The sequence below is a fragment of the Nyctibius grandis genome, chromosome 1 (assembly GCF_013368605.1).
Source record: "Nyctibius grandis isolate bNycGra1 chromosome 1, bNycGra1.pri, whole genome shotgun sequence".
Classification (NCBI taxonomy): Eukaryota; Metazoa; Chordata; class Aves; order Nyctibiiformes; family Nyctibiidae; genus Nyctibius; species Nyctibius grandis.
Window position 1 is genome coordinate 107,887,036 of NC_090658.1, and position 20,716 is coordinate 107,907,751.

At 37.7% G+C, this 20,716-nt stretch overlaps 1 protein-coding gene across 1 annotated transcript in view; it reads left to right on the forward strand.

Annotated features, from left to right (window-relative positions):
* CSMD1 (CUB and Sushi multiple domains 1) overlaps window positions 1–20,716 on the forward strand; it is a 1,320,281-nt gene that overhangs the window by 1,022,490 nt on the left and 277,075 nt on the right. The window contains 1 exon segment of the mRNA XM_068415956.1: window positions 15,959–16,128. Within this exon segment, the coding sequence (XP_068272057.1) occupies window positions 15,959–16,128 (170 nt within the window).

Below are 20,716 nucleotides of genomic sequence, written 5' to 3' on the forward strand. Positions count from 1 at the left end.
TCATGACCCTGTCATTTTTAGTCCAAGACATTGAGTCCGATAGGGACTGTATTATTATAATTTTCACTGGCCACCTCTCCATGCTGTGCAGGTAGATGGTCTGCCTCTGAACTTCAGAGGTCTTTGTCTGAGTGCCTGGAAGTTGGTTGGCTCTCAGAATAAGGCAGCATCCCTTCTTCTTCAGTAAGGACCCTACTTTTCACAGCAAAAAGACACCACCAATTCTATCTGCAAAATAAGATAGACATTCATAAACAGGTGTCCTTGTAAATCTTATTTCCCTGTGTCAACCCTTCACTTTCTTGTCTTTTCAATTAGGATGATTTTAATGTTTATCTCAGCCATGCACCTCAAGTGGTTATGCAGTACTATTCCAGCTCACCATAGAGCTTTGAAGACTCTACCTAGAGTTTCCCTTTGGGTCATCACTTCATTTCTAAATGTGTCCTCTGGTTGGATCTCTCCCTCTTGACTAGAAAGTAGCTTGTGCCTACAGCCACATACTTGGTACTATTTGATGAAAAGAACTTTACTGATAAAAATTTAAAAGTGTGGAAAAGATTCAGGCCCACGGGGCTAACTCCCTTTGCACTGTTTAAAGAACAGACATGTTCATTACCCAAGGTGGTGTCAAATTTCCCCCATCTCAGAAGATGAAACTTTTCCTTTGTTTTTTAATTTTCTCTTAAAGCTGTGCTTCTCCTGTGGGAGCAACTCTCCGTAGCTGTCTGGTGAATCCTCTGTTTACATTAGCATGATGTAGCTTTTCAGGAAGATCCCTTCCCTCCACCTCTTTATACCAACTGTAGAAACACTGGGACTGCCAATCTCCTCACAGAGCATTTCGCATTCTACATTGAATTGTTTAAAAGAAAGGTAGTGGGATCATCCATAAAGAAATCCCATTTCCTATAAGTGCTTCCTCAAAAGCACTCAAATAACAATGATGGCTTCCTTGTCAAATGTGCAAGTAGTTGATACCTGCAGATGAGACACTTCAATCACTTTTCACACAAGAGTACTAACTGTTTCCCATCTTTCTAGACACAGGGATTGCATTTGGAAGAGCTATCCTGTGGTTTTTACTTAACTAGTGACTCACTCCAGCAAGTATCCTACAGTAAGGCTTTTCTGCAGTTACCCCCAGTATAAAGGACAGACAGTCTTTTGAAGGAAAAAACCTGGCTGGCTAACTTCATGTAAATGTTCTTTGAAATATGTTGTCTAAATGTACACTCACAGTGTCCTCTTTTACTCCTCTCCTCAAAATTTACTGTAACTGAGAGGAATGCGAGATTGAGGGGAACTGAGAGAGAGAGAGAGAAACACACTGCTACTTTGCTCTTTTGTGTGATGCACAGAATTAATGGAAACATTACCATATTTCTACAGATATTATCAAGGTAACACCCTCCTAGCAATCCTGGCACAGGGCTACTTCGAAAATAAACATGCATAGTGTCTTGAAGAAGAAATGTCACTCTTTATGTTTGAGAGTACTGATACAGGCATCTGGTTTCTTTACTATTCTGAAACAGCTTGTCACCTATAAGACTGTTAACATTATCATCTGTCACATTACTGTAATTGGCATGTTTGTCTATGTATTGTAGGTTTAATTTCTCAAATTTAATTCTGAATAATTTAATTATCATTTAAAATTAGTATTTTTGTATTTGTTGGTATGCCTGTGTGTGGATAAAAACCAAGCTACTGGAGTACAGACAAGCTTCTCCTGATTATCTTTTGTCTAGTTGAAATTTGAAAAGAGAAAATAATTTCTTTCCCCATCATTTATTGACATCTCATCCTGTGATATTATTCATTGTTTTGTTACTATTTCTTCAATTATTATTCCAGTGTTTTCCAGAAAAAATATATGTTTTTCAAAAACATGTGTTTGATTACTAGTTGTGGTTGTGACGGGTTATTGACACTACTTCCACATATATAATTTATTCCTATTATGTCACTTTCTTTTTACATAGTTGCAAATGTATATATACATTTATACTTACTTCATGGCTGTGTGAACAAAATTGCCCAAGAATGTGGATACATATTCTCTCACTTTTTCCTTCCAGCAATAGCGCTCTTTTTGTCTACCTATAATTGCACAATTCTATTACAGTTTCATTTACATTTCACAGTTGACTACTTTTTCCTGAGGACAAAGCCTAGCTTTTAATGAGTTGGTGCCCCTAGAGTACAGACTTGAGAGTAAAGCTCCTAGACAGTCATGCATTTCTGCACATCTCCAAAACTGTGTGAATCTCAGAAGCTTGCTGAACACTGGAGTCCAGAAATGAGGTATAACAACTCCTTAGTCTGTTGAAGTCCCTGATTCTGAGACTAATGTCCACCTAAAGGAGACCACCACAATCAGGTGTTGGCTGCTGTCTTTTTGTCTTCACTTGCCTTTTAAACAGGAACCACACAATTTGTCTGGGAAACCTGTTACTAAGACAGATTCCCTAGATCTCATCTAACAAACCAGGACTATACTTTTAATCATACTTTTCTTACCTTCCAGTTTGCTTTAAGTCAAACTAGTCAGGACCTTTCTACCACTCCGTATTGGGGTTGTGCTACTGTTAAAAAAGGGATTGGAAGACTCATAGGTTAAGAGAAGCAGCATTGCTATAAGCAATTTTTTTAAATTGAATGTAACAATTCAATGAATGAACACAATGAACATTAGAAATAGATCTTGAGTCCAGAAAATGCTCCCCCTCCCCACAATGTGTACTTTCTTCCAGCTCAGTGACATACTCCAAAGGTTTCACTGTCATGCCTCAGTGCAGAATGCTGTCCCTGGCCTCATTAATTTCATATTTCATTCTGCATACCGGCATGGCTTTGTCCTAGAATCATAGAATCATAGAACCATTTTGGTTGTAAAAAACCTTTAAGATCATCGAGTACAGCCACAAACATAACACTGCCAAGTCCAGCACTAAACTATGTCCCTAAGCACCTTGTCTACACATCTTCTAAATACCTCCAGGGATGGTGACTCAACTGTTTCCCTGGGCAGCCTGTTCAAAAGGCAGTTGTCAGCACTGAGAGAAGTTAGATGCTGCTTTGCTTCATGTTTTTGGATACCAGTGGCAAGTATCTTCTCAAGCTTGGTGGGGAGTAGGGTATATGCAAAAGCAGAAATGTGACATAAAACAAGATATCCAGTGAGTATACACATTTCCAGAGATAGGTTGCTTATCAGTAGGCGTTGAGGAAGAGGAGGGAGTTTAAATTGCAACTTCAAATGTGTACATCTGATGTACACCTAAGTCACCTTCTAAGAACTTTTTGAAATGTGACTTCAGCATTTTCAGTGATCCTCTAAGAGATGAGGAGTGAGCCTTTTAATTTTGGTACTCTTTATGGTGCACTATGATATGCTGATGAATTTCTGAAAGAGAGGAGACTTTTCTTTCTTTCCTTCCTACTTGCCAAAGATGTTCTATTCAATGATCACTGAAGGCAATAGGTAGAAACCTCAGCAGAGAGACCTTTACAGTTAATTGCAAGGTACAGTGCCCAAGTGTAGATACCTCCTCTTTTCAAAAGACATTTCAGAAATTGCTAGTTCACTCTGTTGGATTTGTTATTCTCTGAGGGGTACAATACAATAAATGTATGTTTCTTAGATCACAGAAGAGATGGCTTTGCTATAAGACAAGTTTAGGTACAAAATAATAAATGTAGCTTATTCCATCATATTGTCCCTGTAATATTAATTGCAAAATTGAAACAGTAGAAAGATTGTAAGACCAAATAAAAAGTGAATATTTGGTTGTATTTGCTAATCATTTTCTTTAACTCCTTAATATCTTGGCTAATGTGAATGGCCTTTACCTAGCCTCTCTACTCAGCTGAAGAGCTACCCTTGTTATATTCCCCTGTTCACAAGGACATGTAACTGAACACTTTAATCATCTCTTCCAGGATTTAGGCATTTGGATATCACATGATAATGGGATGGAAAGTTTGAATTCGTTTTTCAGCTCTCCTTTCTGAGATTGTCATAACTTAATTTCCATTCTATTACCTGATTTGCATGTTGCTTCTGTCTGCTTGTCTGGGTTTTCCCTTCTCGCTATCTCCTTAAGAAATTGTGATAAATTTTACCTAGGATGTATCATGAAAATATTATTTGTACACTATAAAGTGTACACTATATTCAGTTCAAACTAGCCTTTCATGGTAAACATTGCATAGAGTTCAAGCGTAACACATTAATACAATAAACTTGGCTTTGGGTGCTGGGTTTTTGTTTTGGTTTGGGTTTTGACCTGCATTACTTCCCTGTCCCCCATTAGTCATTTCAACTGTATGGAGTGTTGCTAAAGCAAGCTGTGAAAAATGTAAAGTATAAAGCTGAAAAGAAGCAACTACTTAATTTTTTAATTTTATATTTAAGTTGTGTTACTCCTTCGTTAAATTTTACATGGCACTTGATTTTTAATGGTGCATTAATACAGCATTTGAGTAGAATCTTCACCGAGGTATTGTTCACTGGTTATCACATTAATTTATCATGTTCAGTTGATAATAAATACTACGTGAATAACTAATGACAGGGTGCTACAACAAATTGCTGACACTCTTTAATATTGTTTAGTTAGTATTCATTGCAAAATCATCAGTTATAATTAATATACTTTGTCATGTTGTAGCATTGAGTTAATTTCCATCGAGACTGAAACATAAGTGAGAACCTTGTTAGCCTGAATAGCACTGTAGATTTCTGTGAGACTCTTGAGATCTGGCATTCTTTGTTTTCTTTAAATTCTCTGTAGCATAAAATTTGAATTTGAATTCACCTTTGAGAAGTCAAACTAGGTCTGAAAATTGCTATTCATTTTTAGCTAGTGTTTAGGCAGAGACAGCTCTCATTTAAGAGCTGCTCATGAGTAAGAAATCTTATATAACATCAGTAGCTGAATCTCTGAATCTTCAGACAGTAATAAGGGTGTGCATGTAGCCAGGATCCACTGTATTTGGGAACTCTATTTAAATGCTGTCACATTTAAATTATTAAATCTTTAGGTTGTTTTCTATTTCATATAACATATTTAATTAAGTTATTTAATAGATTTTTATAATTTCTATTTCTTTATCTTATAACATTGCATTTATAAATAAAATTGAAAGGTGTTTTTTTAATCCCTGGGTTTTTTAACCGCCCATTTTTCTGTCAATGTTTGACCGAAAATTGAAGATTTGTTCAAGATGTTTGAGTCTTACTATATATGAACCTTCCAAATATGGTGCAATGTAGCAATTACAGGTTTGAGCTGACTCTATTTCAAAACTGAAACTTTAATATTCAGGAAACATTAACAGATTTCATCTGGTGCATAGTGGACACTGACTCTATTTTCAAAATGAAAAGGAGTGATTTGTGTGAGACCTTAATCACCTTAATGTGAGATCTGGTATAAAATTTTGATCACATATAGTCAGAAGGAATAACTATTGCCTCAGGTCACCCTTTTGCCTTCTTTTTACATTTTAAGGTTCCGTATGCTAAATATTTTTCTTAATCAGACAAATAATGTTGGAGAGCAGCGTAAGGGAAAGGGACCTGGGGGTCCTAGCGGACAGCAGGATGACCATGAGCCAGCAATGTACCCTTGTGGCCAAGAAGGCCAATGGCAGCCTGGGGTTTATTAGAAGGGGTGTGGTTAGCAGGTCAAGAGAGGTTCTCCTCCCCCTCTACTCTGCCCTGGTGAGGCCGCATCTGGAATATTGTGTCCATTTCTGGGCCCCTCAGTTCAAGAAGGACAGGGAACTGCTAGAGAGAGTCCAGCGCAGAGCCACGAAGATGATTAAGGGAGTGGAACATCTCCCTTATGAGGAGAGGCTGAGGGAGCTGGGTCTCTTTAGCTTGGAGAAGAGGAGACTGAGGGGTGACCTCATTAATTTTTTTCAATATGTAAAGGGCAAGTGTCATAAGGATGGAGCCAGGCTCTTCTCTGTGACATCCATTGACAGGACAAGGGGCAATGGGTGCAAGCTGGAACACAGGAGGTTCCACATAAATATGAGGAAAAACTTCTTTACGGTGAGGGTGACCGAACACTGGAACAGGCTGCCCAGAGAGGTTGTGGAGTCTCCTTCTCTGGAGACATTGCAAACCCGCCTGGACGCGTTCCTGTGTGATATGGTCTAGGTAATCCTGCTCCGGCAGGGGTATTGGACTAGATGATCTTTCGAGGTCCCTTCCAATCCCTAACATTCCGTGATTCTGTGATTCTGTGGATGTTCTCTTCATAGCTCATTATCAGATGATACAAGGAAGAGTAGACAAAAATCTCAAAAAAAAATTTAAATTAAAAAAAAATGCCCTCACCTTGGGTTCTGCCAATAATCCCCTGAGGCCAATTAACATCATAGAATTTGTTTTGAGAGCCTGAGTCGTGTCTTATGCCAGTGGCATATGGATTGAAAACTAATTAAGCAAACGCCAGAAAAGGCTTTGCCTGCTGTTTAGTTCTTTCCTTTCCCACTTCATTATTCTTTGCAATGGAATGGTACAAAAAAATACGGAATAAGGGGTTTGATTTCAGCAAGGCATTTCAGTAAGATTTTCAGTGAGGTGTTCATACGGGTGTTGCTTAAAGAACATTGAGAGAGGCTTACATGCACATGCTTTATTAGTGCAGTCCATAGCTGATGACCTACCTTGACTTGAAATCTATCTTAGAGAAGCAAATGAGGAGGGGAAAAAAAGAAGGAGAAGGAAAAAAAGAAAGAGAGAGGAAAGAAAGGGAAAGCCACTCCTCAGGCATCAGCTGGGAAGAGGAATGAGAGAGTCCCCAAGCAAAATCTCTCCAGTAAAGGTAGTGGTGACGATGATAGTAATGACAAAAAAGCCAACATCTTCCTGCTTTCTCCCTAGTACAGTTATATTTTTCATGCAGACCTTCTCAAGCTCCTCCTTGGTAGCTTATTATACTGTTAGCACTGACTGGAGCATGTGTGGGTGCTGCAGACTACGCAGTAGTTAAGCTTTGTGCACCTATTTTATTGTGTGTCCTGGTTTGGCCTAAACCAGGCCGATTTTCCTTTCAGTGATTTTTACTTTCAGCTAAGTCTCCTCTAAGTAACTGCACTTTCTGAAACTAACTACATGTTTTGCAGACAGTGTCTGCTTCCAGGACTGATAACACTCGAAGTTTGTAGTTATCGCTGAGGCACCGGTAGGGATGTTGTGCAGTAAGGCTCTTGCTGTACTTTTTCTTAGAGAAACCAAGGTCACCGCTGAATTCCTCACTGCTTACAAGTGAAAAGCCGAAGGGGGGTCGCAGCTGCAGGGGGGAGCAGACAGGGCAGGTGACCCAAAATTGACCAACGAGGGTATTCCATCCCATACACGTCATTCTCGGTATAAAGTGAGGGGATCACGAGGGTCTCGCGCTTCTTGCTTTTTCTGCTATGGCCGGTGTCCAAGGAGGACTCCGACTGTTTTCCTGCTGCCCCCGATCCCGATCCGTGCATCCCTGAATCCAGCTCTCGACTGTCGCTAGGCCCAGCCTGGGCCTTCCTGGAGCCTGCCCTGCAGTGCCGGTGGTGACGTTGCCGACATCGGGGGAGCTCGATCTTGGTTTTGTATATATATTTGTATATATTTGATTATTCCAATATTATTATTATACTCTTTTTCATTATTATAGGTTTATTAAAACTGTTTTAACTTTCCAACCCGTAAGTCTCTCTCCCTTTTCCCTTTCCCTTTCCCTTCGGGTGTGGGGGGGAGGGTTAACAGAGAGCATCTGCTGCAGGTTTAATCGCCAGCCCAGCTTTAAACCGTGACATTGTGTAATATTAATTGTGTATTAAAATAATTATTATCTGCTTGTAATTTACTAGGCTGTATTTCAACATGAAGTTACAGGCTAAAAGCCACCAGGTTTGGAGTGATGCAATCTTAGTGTGGAGTTATAGGCTAAAACCTACAAGGCAAAAGAGTGAGAAGTGGAGTGAGAACAGTATGATTTAAAATCAATGTCAGGCACTTTTTAGGAGAAATCCAGCATACCAGTGGTTGAGATTTCAGCAGTGTCAGGTGAGAATAAGACAACTGGTGGTACCAGAGTGAAGGCACTGCCACAGCAGCCTGGCAGTGTGTAGATGAAATGTTACAGGCTCACAAGTGAAGAGCTGGCTGCAGAATTGGAGATGAAGGACCGCTAACATTACAAAGGTTAAGGCACTGTGCAACAGATGTGCTGTGGAAACTCCATGTGCACCTTGGCTTGATGCAGCATTCCAGAGATCAGGAAGCTTCATCTCCTTGCACTGCATTTGAGTTTGTACATCAAGCTGTGCTTTAGTCCAGCCATGTATTGTATGTGCCCCACAGAAGTCATATGCTCAGCTTTAGAGACCCCTCAATCAATGATTGTGCAGAAACCCTAAGTTTTTGCTATTGTGTGAAGACAGAGCATGCAATGCTTGGTTCAGCTTTATCCACGATCCCCTGTGCTCTTGTTTTAATGTCACATGACCATCCTACTAGGAAACAATATTGTCCAATAGAAACATGAAGAATTATCAACTGACAGATCTCAGCTTCTTCTCATATTTTATGAACTGCTGCACAATTTTGTAAATACAACAAAGGTATTTGCACTCAGTAGAGATCTTTGTGGCAGAGAAGCCTTTAAACTGATGATGTACTACTTTTATTTGATCTCTACTTTTGACATCTGCTTAAAATCCTGTCAAACCTTTTATCAAGACGTACGGAAAAAAAATAATAAAGCAAACTTTTCCATTAAACAAAGTTATGTTACATTTTTACATGAACTGTATTTCAAAGCATTTCAAGAATCCCTGAATTTTGTTTATTTTGTAAAGTCTGTGTTCATATTCAGGAAGTGTTTGATGATCTTCAAAAGATCTACCCTTTGCAGTTTCCTTTTATCCAATTTCAAGTAAGACAATGAAAGAAGAAGAAAAAGAAGTTACTTATGTAGCTAGAATTTAAGTGACTTTATTAAGCAAAAGAACAAATATGGGGTCAAGTATCTGTTCCAGACAGATTGCTCTCACTGCAAGGCAATAAAAGAACAGTTTGATAAGGTAGCATTCCCCAGTCTGCTGCAGTCCTCAGCAAGGTTATAACTGACAACTCAGAAACTGTAGTGAAAATAATGCATATAGTTCCTCCTCTAAAACCTTTTACGCGTGGACATAGCTGGTATACACTCAATAAGAATATACCTTTTGAATTCTAAGGTGGGTATTTTTGATTTTATAATAAATAAATATATCAAATTAACTTAAAAAGCACATAAGATTCAAAAGTTGTAATAGAAATTTAGATTAATCTGCTTTTAACTGCATTTCACCTTTTGAAACGTAGAACCAGTATTATATAGATTTTTTTCTTTTAAAAGAAGGTGAGTTTAGGGGACCTTGTCTTTTGGATGCTGTGGTTTGGCAGACTTCCATAGTTTGGCAGATTTGAGAAATGAAGAATCTGAATTGGAACCATATAAGTAGCTGACATTTACAGAACAAATTTCATTTAGTACATGCAGTTTAAGCTATTTAACAAGCCATTTAGATGTGATGATAGTAATTTTTTTAAGCACTAACAGGCAACCTATGCAGAAAGAGTTTGGGAGCTGAAATTTTAGAGAATTTATTCTTCATTTAGGAACAAAAGCACAAACACCTGTAGCACTATGATTACATCTTTATTTAAATTATCTATATTAAATTAATATGCATTACAATTCAGTTATAACACAATTTTGCTGCATACAAAGGATGTTTTCTTGAAGAAGGTCATTATCCCTTGCTCCTCATCCTCAGCTAAGGATGCACAGCTATTCACTGAGGACATCAGAAAGGGATCCTCTTAAGTTACAGATGCTTAACATCTGATGTTTTATAATTGAAATAAAAATACATATTTGTTTTTTTTTTCATGTCTGAATGGTTCTTTTGTAGTTCTCCTTCAAATTAGGGAACTAGATTATCTAGGATGTTTTTAACATATGAGTGTTTAGTGCTATTACAGTGCTTAGAATCTAGTTCTTTTACAGTCTCAATAAAGTTGCATGTTTAAATTGTCCTGTCTTTTTATTTATAGTTCAATTCCAATTAATCAGACCCCTTTAATTTGAAAACAACCTCTTCATTTTATAGATCTTGTCAGAAGACAGTAGGCACTATTTCATGTTACTTCTGCAAGAACGTGCCTTTCTTTCTTTCTCCCTCAGACTCAAAACAACTGTGTATAAGTTGCAACAATCCCACTATGTCCTTTTTAGAGGAAAGAGAAGTCTCTCCTCTTCTTGTGAATAGAAGCTTTTTGTCATTTCTTATGACATCTAATGAATTAGCAGACTTCTGCTTTCATGAGATAAAAATTCCCTACTAGTTTTCTTTATATATTTGTTTATTTTTGCTCAAAACAGACTTTTGTACATATTTTCTGTTGAAAAATCTCTTGTATTATCCATGGTTTGGGTTTTTGCCACAAAATATATTTAAAATACCTGAGTAAATTGAGGTAAATATTGTGATAAAGTGACAACTAGATCTTTTCTGTTTAATCTAAACAGTGGATTTAGGTGCCACTGAACATAGTGATAGTAAAAAACCTGGAAACTTTGAATCAATTTATTTTGCATCTTGAAAAATCAAATAGATTACTATAGAAACAAAGGAAAGGTAAGAAAGCAAAATAAAGAAGGGATCTGTATTACATCATAATACATATTTCAGCACTACCTCTTTTTATAGCATTTTTGGGTATTATGTCATATGCAGATTTTAAGTTCTTAAATTGTACTTACATTAATATGATTATACTAGCCTAAACACATCACATAACCTGATAAAAAGCATTACAAAATACATTCCTTTTCTTTAAAGACTACAGATGAAGGAGCTATCCTGAAAATACTAGTTACATAGAGCATGTTCAGTGGGTGTGTTATAGTACACCTGTTCACTTAAATTCACATAGATTTTTCCAAGACAAGGTTATGGATCAAAGCACGGAGACAGAATATCAACAGCAATTACTTTAAGATAAGTAAAGATTATTTCTCATGGCAAATTCTGTACCTGTCAATGTTTGCATTATTTGAAGACTTGTAGATACTAATACTAATATAGTTGACTTTTATTGAAGGAAGGGTGCATATGGTTAATATTCAGTGAATTATATTTAATAAATGAAAATACAACTAGATATGAGATTTTTTTTCTCATGTAGGGGGCATGTGAAATCTTTTCTCTTTCATCTGTCTCAGCTGGGGAGGCAGATCATTCTCCCAAAATGAGGGCAGGTCTCTGGAACTCAGAAGGACTCTGGATGGCATTGAAGTAAAGTAGTGGTGTGAAAGAGTAAAAGAAAGTCCTCTAGCCAAGAACTAAAGAGCTCTTTCAGGATCATATGATAAGATTTGTCTGCTTAACTTGAGGTACTAAAATCAGTAGTTACTCATAGATCACGTGTGCTAGATAAGGAAAGTTGCACGACGTCTTTCAAGGGTGACTGGCAGTTTTTTATTTTTCAGTTACCATAGGTGGATGAGCCATATAATTTCCTTAGGCAAAACTTCATGGTTTGATCTTTCATCAAGAATGTAAGAGACGTGGCTTCATTTCCTTTGTTTCTGTAAAAGAATTTTAAATTATATCTGATGCCTCCTAGAAGAATGATCTTGCCAATGTGGCTAAAAGCTGTTGTTTCATTTTGCATAAAGAATTAAAGATTAATTGGAGGTGATGAAAATGGAAGTGAACATGAATATGTTTTTCCAGTCTAGTAGTTTGGTACTCACATGGTAAGAGTGAATGTTGATTCATGGGTTATTGCAGAATTTTATTTCCCAACTGTTTAATATATGAAGTTCCTTGAAGAAGTGTTCCCACTCACTGTTTAATGCCCTACCCATTATGCTAAAGAGGTTAGCCAACATTTGCTCACTTTGTGACTAACTGATTTTCTAATCGCCTTATTTGAAGCAGAATTCATAGGACATCCATGTTTAAATCCTCAGAGGCAAAGTGAATTGAATTTAGATGTCACACATTCTGACTGCATGTGTTAATTACTGTATAAAAAAGAATCAGCAGTATCAGCTACTGGAGATATATTTAAAGAAAAAACCATGACATTTCTTATACTTCTGAGTGAAATATTAGGGCCTTGAAAGGGAGAGGTGCCTTTGACTGCATAAGATTTTCCTGCTGACAGGACCAGACTCAGTATTGCTGCTCATGGCTGCTCTTCTGAGTTTCTAGTCCCTCATTATGTGTACAGTCAGGAAAATACTCAACTGAAGTCCTTAGGACATAAGGACCTTTGTATATCTGGGTGCTGATCACAAATGAAAGAGATTTCAGGTGTTAGGACACCAGATCTCCAAAAGCTCCGATGACCTGGAGACAAAGTAAACTATCCATGGATGGGGCTAATGTTTCTATGAAAAAAAGTCACCTAAATCTCCAGGCCAAGAAATTGAGGGAGCCAATTAAACATGGTCTTAACCTGGATATTCTAACATTAGCAAAAGTGGCAAGAACACCTTAACGTGAACTGTAACGTTTTATATAATTTTCCTATTGAGGAAGGGAAGTTGACAAAGAAAAGCTTGCTTTCCTTTGGAAACCTCTTTCTGGGGGCTGTCAGTGATTTACTGACTGACATGAGATGAGCTAGGAAACTTGGCTGGTTAGAGGACACGAGCAACCCTTTGTTATGGCAATGAAGGGAATGATAGGGCCTGATGAGACTGCATAGCTGTCAAATATTTGCAAGGTATTTCAGAACGGGTAGTATGCACTGAAAACAGAATATGGTTGTATAGGATAGGTTGGAGGTGTATGAGTGCCAACGTGAGTTCAAAGAGTTTTTCAATGTAATTGAATTTTAGTAAATAATTAATTGTTCATAGCAGAAATTATGTCTGCTTCTTGCAGAATGTAGTATACTTTAGAAGGGTAGTAATATTATATTAACTTTAGTTTGTAACCCTCATTGTCCCTGATCTTATATGTCAGTACTTTTATTTACAGATTTAAATTGTCATGGTTTTGAATTTTGGAACATAGACTTATCAGAACAGGGAATTTGGCCAGTTCTAGATTAGGGAAAGTTCATTGTACACTTTTTCTGTTACTCTATACGTCTTAATGGTTTACAGTCATAGAATCATAGAGTGAGCTGGCAGCTGCTAAAAACTTAGTGCAAGTTAGAGCCTCAGGGCTCCTCTGATTGCATGGAAGGACAAACCAATGTCCAACCAAACAGGAAAGACAGAGAGGAGACCTCCTTTCTTACAGTTTCATACCCCGATTACAGTTCATCTTGAACCAAAAGAACCAGCTCTGCACAGTCACTGTTTCAGTGCAGCCTAATGGGAAGGAGATGCGATACTTAATGTGGTCACATACTGTTCTTGGGAGTATGGGATTCAGTCAATCACTGAAACAAAATGTAGAATACTGTATGAACATTCAGTAAGAAAAAGAAATCTTTGCTTCCGTAACGTTTTCCTATTTTCTTCTCTTCTTCAGCATTTTACTTCTATATTTTTCAGTTCTCTTAAGGAGGTAGATAATAAGATACCAATGCAGCCTAAGGGAACATAGATATTTTTTCATTGATCTTTACTTGGGCAAACACTTGTTTGCAGAAGGCTTGTGTAGAGTACTGGTATTGTAAACACAAGAAGACATTGAGTAGTATGGGTCTAAACACGTCTGGCATTAATGTTGTCATTGCTTTGAATTATATTTTATAAACTCAATCAGTTCCACCTTATTCCTAAAAATCAAAAATAGCTACATATGAACATGTGCACACAAATATATATATGGATATGTATATGTAACCATCTGTAATACATATCACATATTTGATGGATCCTTTACCAAAGAAGTATCAAAATAAAAGTCTAATTCATCAGTCTGCTATAGTTCTTTGAAACATTTAGACAAAGTAAAGTGACTTTAAACATGTTAGAAATACCTGGTGCACCCCAAACTCCCCAACAAAGGAAGAGTGTGGCTCTCTGAAGTTTGGTTGCAGGGGTTCTTATTCCCCAACACTCTTCTGCCTATTAAATATAATGGAGCTCAGGGCTTAAGTAAACTAAGGAAGGGGAGAATATAAAGCTCTGCTTTAAAACACCAAATGAGCTCTAGCTTATATGCTAAACCAAACATCCTGAGCCAGCTTATTAGTGATTTCGTTCTTCACTTTGCCTAAGGAGATCCTAAATGTAGAGTTGAAGTAAGGCTCCAAATAAAACTGTCTCATTCCCCCCTTCCTTTCTTCCCACCTTTCATCTTTCCTTCTCTCCTTCCCCCCTTCCCTCCATCCCTCCCTGCCTCCCTCTCCTTCTCCTTCTTCCTCCCTTTTTTCCTTCAGTTTTATTGAAGGGAGGAAGCTAAAATACAGAAAAATTCAGTTTTTAGGCTTTTAAAAAGCAAGAAGCACATAAATTTGATGATGTCTGTTAAGGCCTTGGAAATGTAAATACAGAATTTTTAGATTGCTTATTTGTACATATGAAATATACATTTCTCTCTGAATATGTTTAAATGAATTATTTTCTGATATATCTTTCTGGTCTATCTTTATAATATATTTTCAAAACGATTCTTTACATATATACTTGTTAAACTATACTCAGTTCTACCTAAAATTGTAAAACCTACACACTTCCAAAAATGGGTATTTTAACATCCTATGAACCCTAAAAGTATATTTAACATTTATAGAAAGAATACAGATTTTTTTTAAACCTATCACATCTTTGATAAAAAAATAACTGTTAATTCACAATTATACATTAATTTATTATTATTTTAACTGTTAGAACAGGTTTTTACGAAACTCTGAATGAGGTCTGAATGATGTTTAGGTCAAAATCTGTATTTAACACAGTATATTTTATCTTCAGACTGAACTATGAGATATAGATATAAATATCAATCTCATCCACCTTAAAAAAAATTGTAGATTAATGTTAGTATGTTACTGTGGGGTTTTATAAGGTGTTTTTAGGCCATTTTTAAGCATTTTGAATATTTGTTTGAACAGTACACAAATATTATTTTCTATCTCTTTGGATGTTTTCATTTATGTGCTGAAATTTATATTGCACATTTGGAATAATTTTATTAGTCTTTATTCAGAACTCAAAGTGAGCCCATGGGCTGGAACATACCACTCTTCCTACACTTTATTATTTTCTTTACTGGGGAGCAATGACAAAAATATCTACTCCTGAAAGTGTCAGTAAGTTCTTACTACAGATGGCTGTGAAAAAGACTCATCTACTCTTTACCTGGAAAAGAAGGGAGCTGTCTGCTTCGCCCTGACTGATGTCAATAAATGTTGGTTTGTTTTTTAGTTTTTGGGTTTTATTCCTGTTGGAGAAAAAAAACCCTATTTGAATGCTCTTGATTTATTGCCAGATTCTTTTAACTCAGCAGCTTACTTTCTGCTGTTTCTAATACTTATTTGTAAAGCTGAAGAGGGAAGTAAGTGAAATCAATGTTCCATTTATTTGAAATGTTACCACAATAACTATATTTCAACAAAACATCCAATTTTTATGGAATCCAGCTAACCTGCATTATAGGTTAGTCTGATGGGAGGATCAAGGGATAAATTGGAGGGAAAGGGAATTACATAAAAGCACCTAAGTGCACATAATAAACATATCCAGTGAAATGAAGGAGAGAGAGAGAGAGAGATAGATAGATAGATAGATAGATAGATAGATAGATAGATAGATAGCAACTTTGGTAGGGTTTCTAGGTGTTTGCCCTACAGATGAAATCTGACGGAAACATACTTTTCCTAGGTAGCCCGTTAGAATTTTCATAGAGTCTAAATATTACTGGAAATAACCCATATGTTCTTGAAATTGATAATTCACTTTTTTTTTAATGTGTCTGTTTTCTTTAGCTGAATGTGGAGCAACTGTCTCTGGAAATGAAGGAACATTGCTATCTCCAAATTTTCCATCTAATTATGACAACAATCATGAATGTATCTATAAAATTGAAACAGAGGCTGGAAAAGGGATCCATCTTAGAGCCAGGAGCTTTCAACTGCGTGAAGGAGATACTGTTAAGGTAAAAAGAAAATTAACTTTCTACCATGCTCAGCATTCACACTGCATGAACAACTCTGCTTTTAACACCAATTATTTTTATTTTCATTTCACTTTCTCACACAAAATGAATAAATTCTATGTGGATGGCATCACTTTCTTTATACTAGATTTAATTATTTGTACTAGATTTAAAGAAACTATAGGTGACATTAAGAGTTCAATGGCGTTTATAGAAGTATTAGGCTATTTACCGTGGGTTAAAATCGAAAAAGAAAACCTAAAATGTGAACTTGGATTTTGAATACTAAGTGTCTATATTATTTTCTGTTTGCAGTAATATTTATAAGTGTAGCATGGTGATTACTTAACAAAGAACAGGTTTTAATTTTGGTACATTTTTGGCACATTTTTATTTTCTTATTTTATTTGACTTTCACAGAACTGTTTTTTTTTCAAATTAATTAATTTGCTCATTTGAATAGAAAGAAGCTAGCTAACATATAGCACTGTAATATTGACTAAAACTGTAATTACAGAAGATGGTTTTCATTCTTTTGTGTTGTAGGTAGCCTTTGAAATATGGCCTAAATATAGACAGACTTTGAAGATGTAATGTACTTTTCTACAGCATGGCCATAATATATCTTTTCTTAATAATGGCTACTGCATTCTTGTATATACTGAAAATCATGACATTCATCTGAACTGTTGAGTATACATTAAATTACTCTTTCAAATTTATGTCTCTCAATTTTCAGAGTTAATTGTTACTTCAAATCATCAAGTATTCAGAATTCAGTTAGCGACTTGCTGTCTAGGGATCTCACAGCAACCCATTTAACATATTAGACATTGCTCTCTATGTTTCTAACTTGATTTTACTATTTTTATTTGCACTGAATGCTTCCCACAAGGAATTTAAAGATATCGTTGTTAATGATCAAATTTTGATGGCTATACTTTTATCCATTTTGGCATCTTAAGAGACTCTTCGTGTAAATAAGTGTGACAATTCGATTTGAAGTTATACATTTCCTGCAAAGTACAAGGCATTTAGAGATATGATGAAGGTGGGAAGGAGAAAAAAAAAAGATTTCCCTTTAAGTATTGTCTTTATGAGTATAGCCATTCATATCTTTGTTATTATACTTGTTCTTTTTTAGCAAGTACAGACTGGATTAGACCATGGAATAAGCAAAACTTTAAGAATCTCCAATAGTATTAGAAAGTTACAGTCAAAATAACAGCATTTTCTCCATCTTTATACAAAATCCTTGATAGTAAATGCCTCCCTGCTTGTGTGACCACCATATATGAAACACTGCAAGACCTTGGCCTGTGGTTTTCCTTTTAAATCAAAGAGAATTGAGTAGGTGGGCAAAATATGTGGTCTATGTTGTCCTTTGCTCTCATCTTCCATGGTCTGACAGTGTAGATCCCCAAAAGTATTTTTGCTCTGAACAAATGCGGCAGACAAGGAAGAACTTAAATGTCCACTGAGCTCCTTCAATATGGTACCTAAGTCTCCCAGAAGCTTTGCATGTATCAAGTTTATAAATAATTTAATAAACTACCTGCACAAAAAAAAGTTGTAGAAAACCCTAAACAAACATTCAAGAAACTCAATTATCCTTCAGAACATTTCATGAGTAATGTCAAGCATACTTAGAGATATTCCCTGGAGATACAAGAAAGACTTGCCTGAGAGAAAGCTGTTCTGAGCAATCTACTTTCTCCTTTCGTAGGTCTGTTAGCACAATACTCCTGAGAATCCAAAGGAAGCAAAGGCAATATTGTGGTGATGTCTGTACTGCAAGGCCTGTTCTCTGGTTCTGAGGCAACAGGCACAGCACAACTTCCATGTATACAATTAAATTCTCTTCCCCCATAGCCTCTCCATAACCTGCATTTATAAAAATAAAGTCTATTTTCTCTCCACTCCCATGCCAGGTTGTTCTTGTACATGTTTCCATTGGAATCAGCCCTTAATCTAGCCCCCGAATTTACCAGGCATTGTCTGGAAGACTGTCCAAAGGAGCAGGCCAAAATCTTGACTGAAAATGTGCCAGAGGTTGAACAGAGGGTACAACTGAGTGTTAATATTTGGGGTTGTGTCCTAGCTTTGTTTGTATTAGCGGCTAAAGTATCTCTAGCATTCAGGTTTTATAAACTTGTCCATGCAGCTTCTGATTTCTTTAGTTAATCTATAGGAGATATTCTTCTAGACTGAAAGAAATGTTCTTTCCAGTCTTGCCATGTATCATAAGATTATACTGACTGCCTGATTCCCACTAAAAAGACACTTTGTGATGATTTAATATCTGCTAGCTGAAAGTAGAGAACATTTCAGCAACCTAGCATCGGAAGCCTGCATGAAGAATTTTTGTTTCCAAAACAGTGTAAGTTATCTTAAAAACATAAGAGTTATCTTGCTGAGTTGAACCAAGTGGTCCGTCTAACTCAGTATGCTTTCTCTGATAATAATGATAGGCTTTTTTATTTAGGTAAAATATGCAGGCTTGACCACTGCCTGTGCTCCATTGCCCTTATGCTCCCTCGACATCCACAGCTATTGGGTTAAATTTGACCATACTTCTCTGTCTCTTCCACCTGCTACAGATCTGATCTCTTTGAGTTTTGGTAGTGCTTTAAATTAATTGATACTACTAGATACCTCTTCTGTGACCGTAAATCCTGGAAGTTCACTATGTGCTGTGTAAAGTAGTATCTTTCATCTCTTTGAAATCAACATCTTTAGTTGATTAATGAAACATCAAGTTTCATTAAGTACTCCTTTGCTCTAACAATACAGGATTTAACGAATAGTTTTTCATTCATGTTCTCTAATGCCTTCATGATTTTGTAATCCTCAATTATATCCCTGCTGAGCCTTCTCCTGTCCAAAGAGTCTCTGCTTCTGAGTCAGATGCTCCTTAATCATTGCTTTGTCTGCACTTTCCACAGCTCCACTCTGCCCTTCTGCACATGCACAGACCAGAACTATACAGAAGATTCAAGAAGTGGATACTACAAGGCAATACTATCTACAGAAGCAAAATAGTTTCCTCTATTTTGTTCCTAACCTTCTACAGTCCTCCACAAACTCTCATATTTCATTGCTACATCATCTTCAGGACTAATTGTCAATTTTGTGTGTACACATGTGGAGTGACGTCTTCTCCTTCATACAGGGTCATACATTTATCTTCAATAAATTTATCAGAGGTCACTATTGCATTACACATAATCACAGAATCACAGAATCATTCAGGTTGGAAGAGACCTCTGGGATCATCGAGTCCAACCATTGTCCTGACACCACCCTGTCAACTAGACCATGGCACTAAGTGCCATGTCCAGTCTTTTCTGAAACACATCCAGAGATGGTGACTCCACCACCTCCCTGGGCAGCCCGTTCCAATGTCTAATGACCCTTTCTGAGAAGAAATTCTTCCTAAAGTCTAACCTGAACCTCCCCTGGTGAAGCTTGAGGCTGTGTCCTCTTGTCCTATCACTAGTTGCCTGGGAGAAGAGGCCGACTAGCACTCCACTACAACCTCCCTTCAGGTAGTTGTAGGCTGCAATAAGGTCACCTCTGAGCCTCCTCTTCTCCAGGCTAAACAACCCCAGCTCCCTCAGCCGTTCCTCATAGGTCAGACCCTCCAGACCCTTCACCAGCTTGGTCGCCCTCCTCTGGACTCGCTCCAACACCTCAACATCTTTCTTGAAGTGCAGAGCCCAGAACTGGACACAGTATTCAAGGTGCGGCCTCACCAGTGCCGAGTAGAGAGGGACGATCACTTCCCTAGACCGGCTGGCTACACTGTTCTTAATAGAGGCCAGGATGCCATTGGCCTTCTTGGCCACCTGGGCACACTGCTGGCTCATGTTTAGCCGGCTGTCGATCAGCACCCCCAGGTCTCTTTCCACTGGGCCGCTTTCTAACCACTCTTCGCCCAGCCTGTAGCGCTGCATGGGGTTGTTGTGGCTGAAGTGTAAGACCCGGCACTTGTTCTTGTTGAACCTCATGCCGTTGCTCTCGCCCCAGCTATCTAACCTGTCCAGATCCCTCTGTAGTGCCTTCCTACCCTCCAGCAGATCGACACTCCCACACAGCTTGGTGTCATCTGCAAATTTACTGAGGGTGCACTCAATCCCTACGTCTAGATCATCTATAAAGATATTGAACAGCACTGGCCCCAGAACTGAGCCCTGGGGAACACCACTAGTGACCGGCCACCAGTTGGACTTTGCCCCATTCACCACCACTCTCTGGGCTCGGTCATCCAGCCAGTTTTTAACCTATCGAAGAGTCCACCCATCCAAGCCCCGGGCAGCTAGTTTGTCTAGGAGGATGCTGTGGGAAACAGTGTCGAATGCCTTACTGAAGTCTAGACTACATCCACAGCCCTGCCCTCATCTACTAAGCAGGTCACTTTGTCATAGGAGATCAGGTTGGTCAAGCAGGACCTGCCTTTCATGAATCCATGTTGGCTGGCACCGATGCCCCGATTGTCCTGCATGTGCCGTGTAATGGCACTCAGGATGATCTGTTCCATCACCTTGCCTTGCACCGAGGTCAGGCTGACAGGCCTATAGTTCCCTGG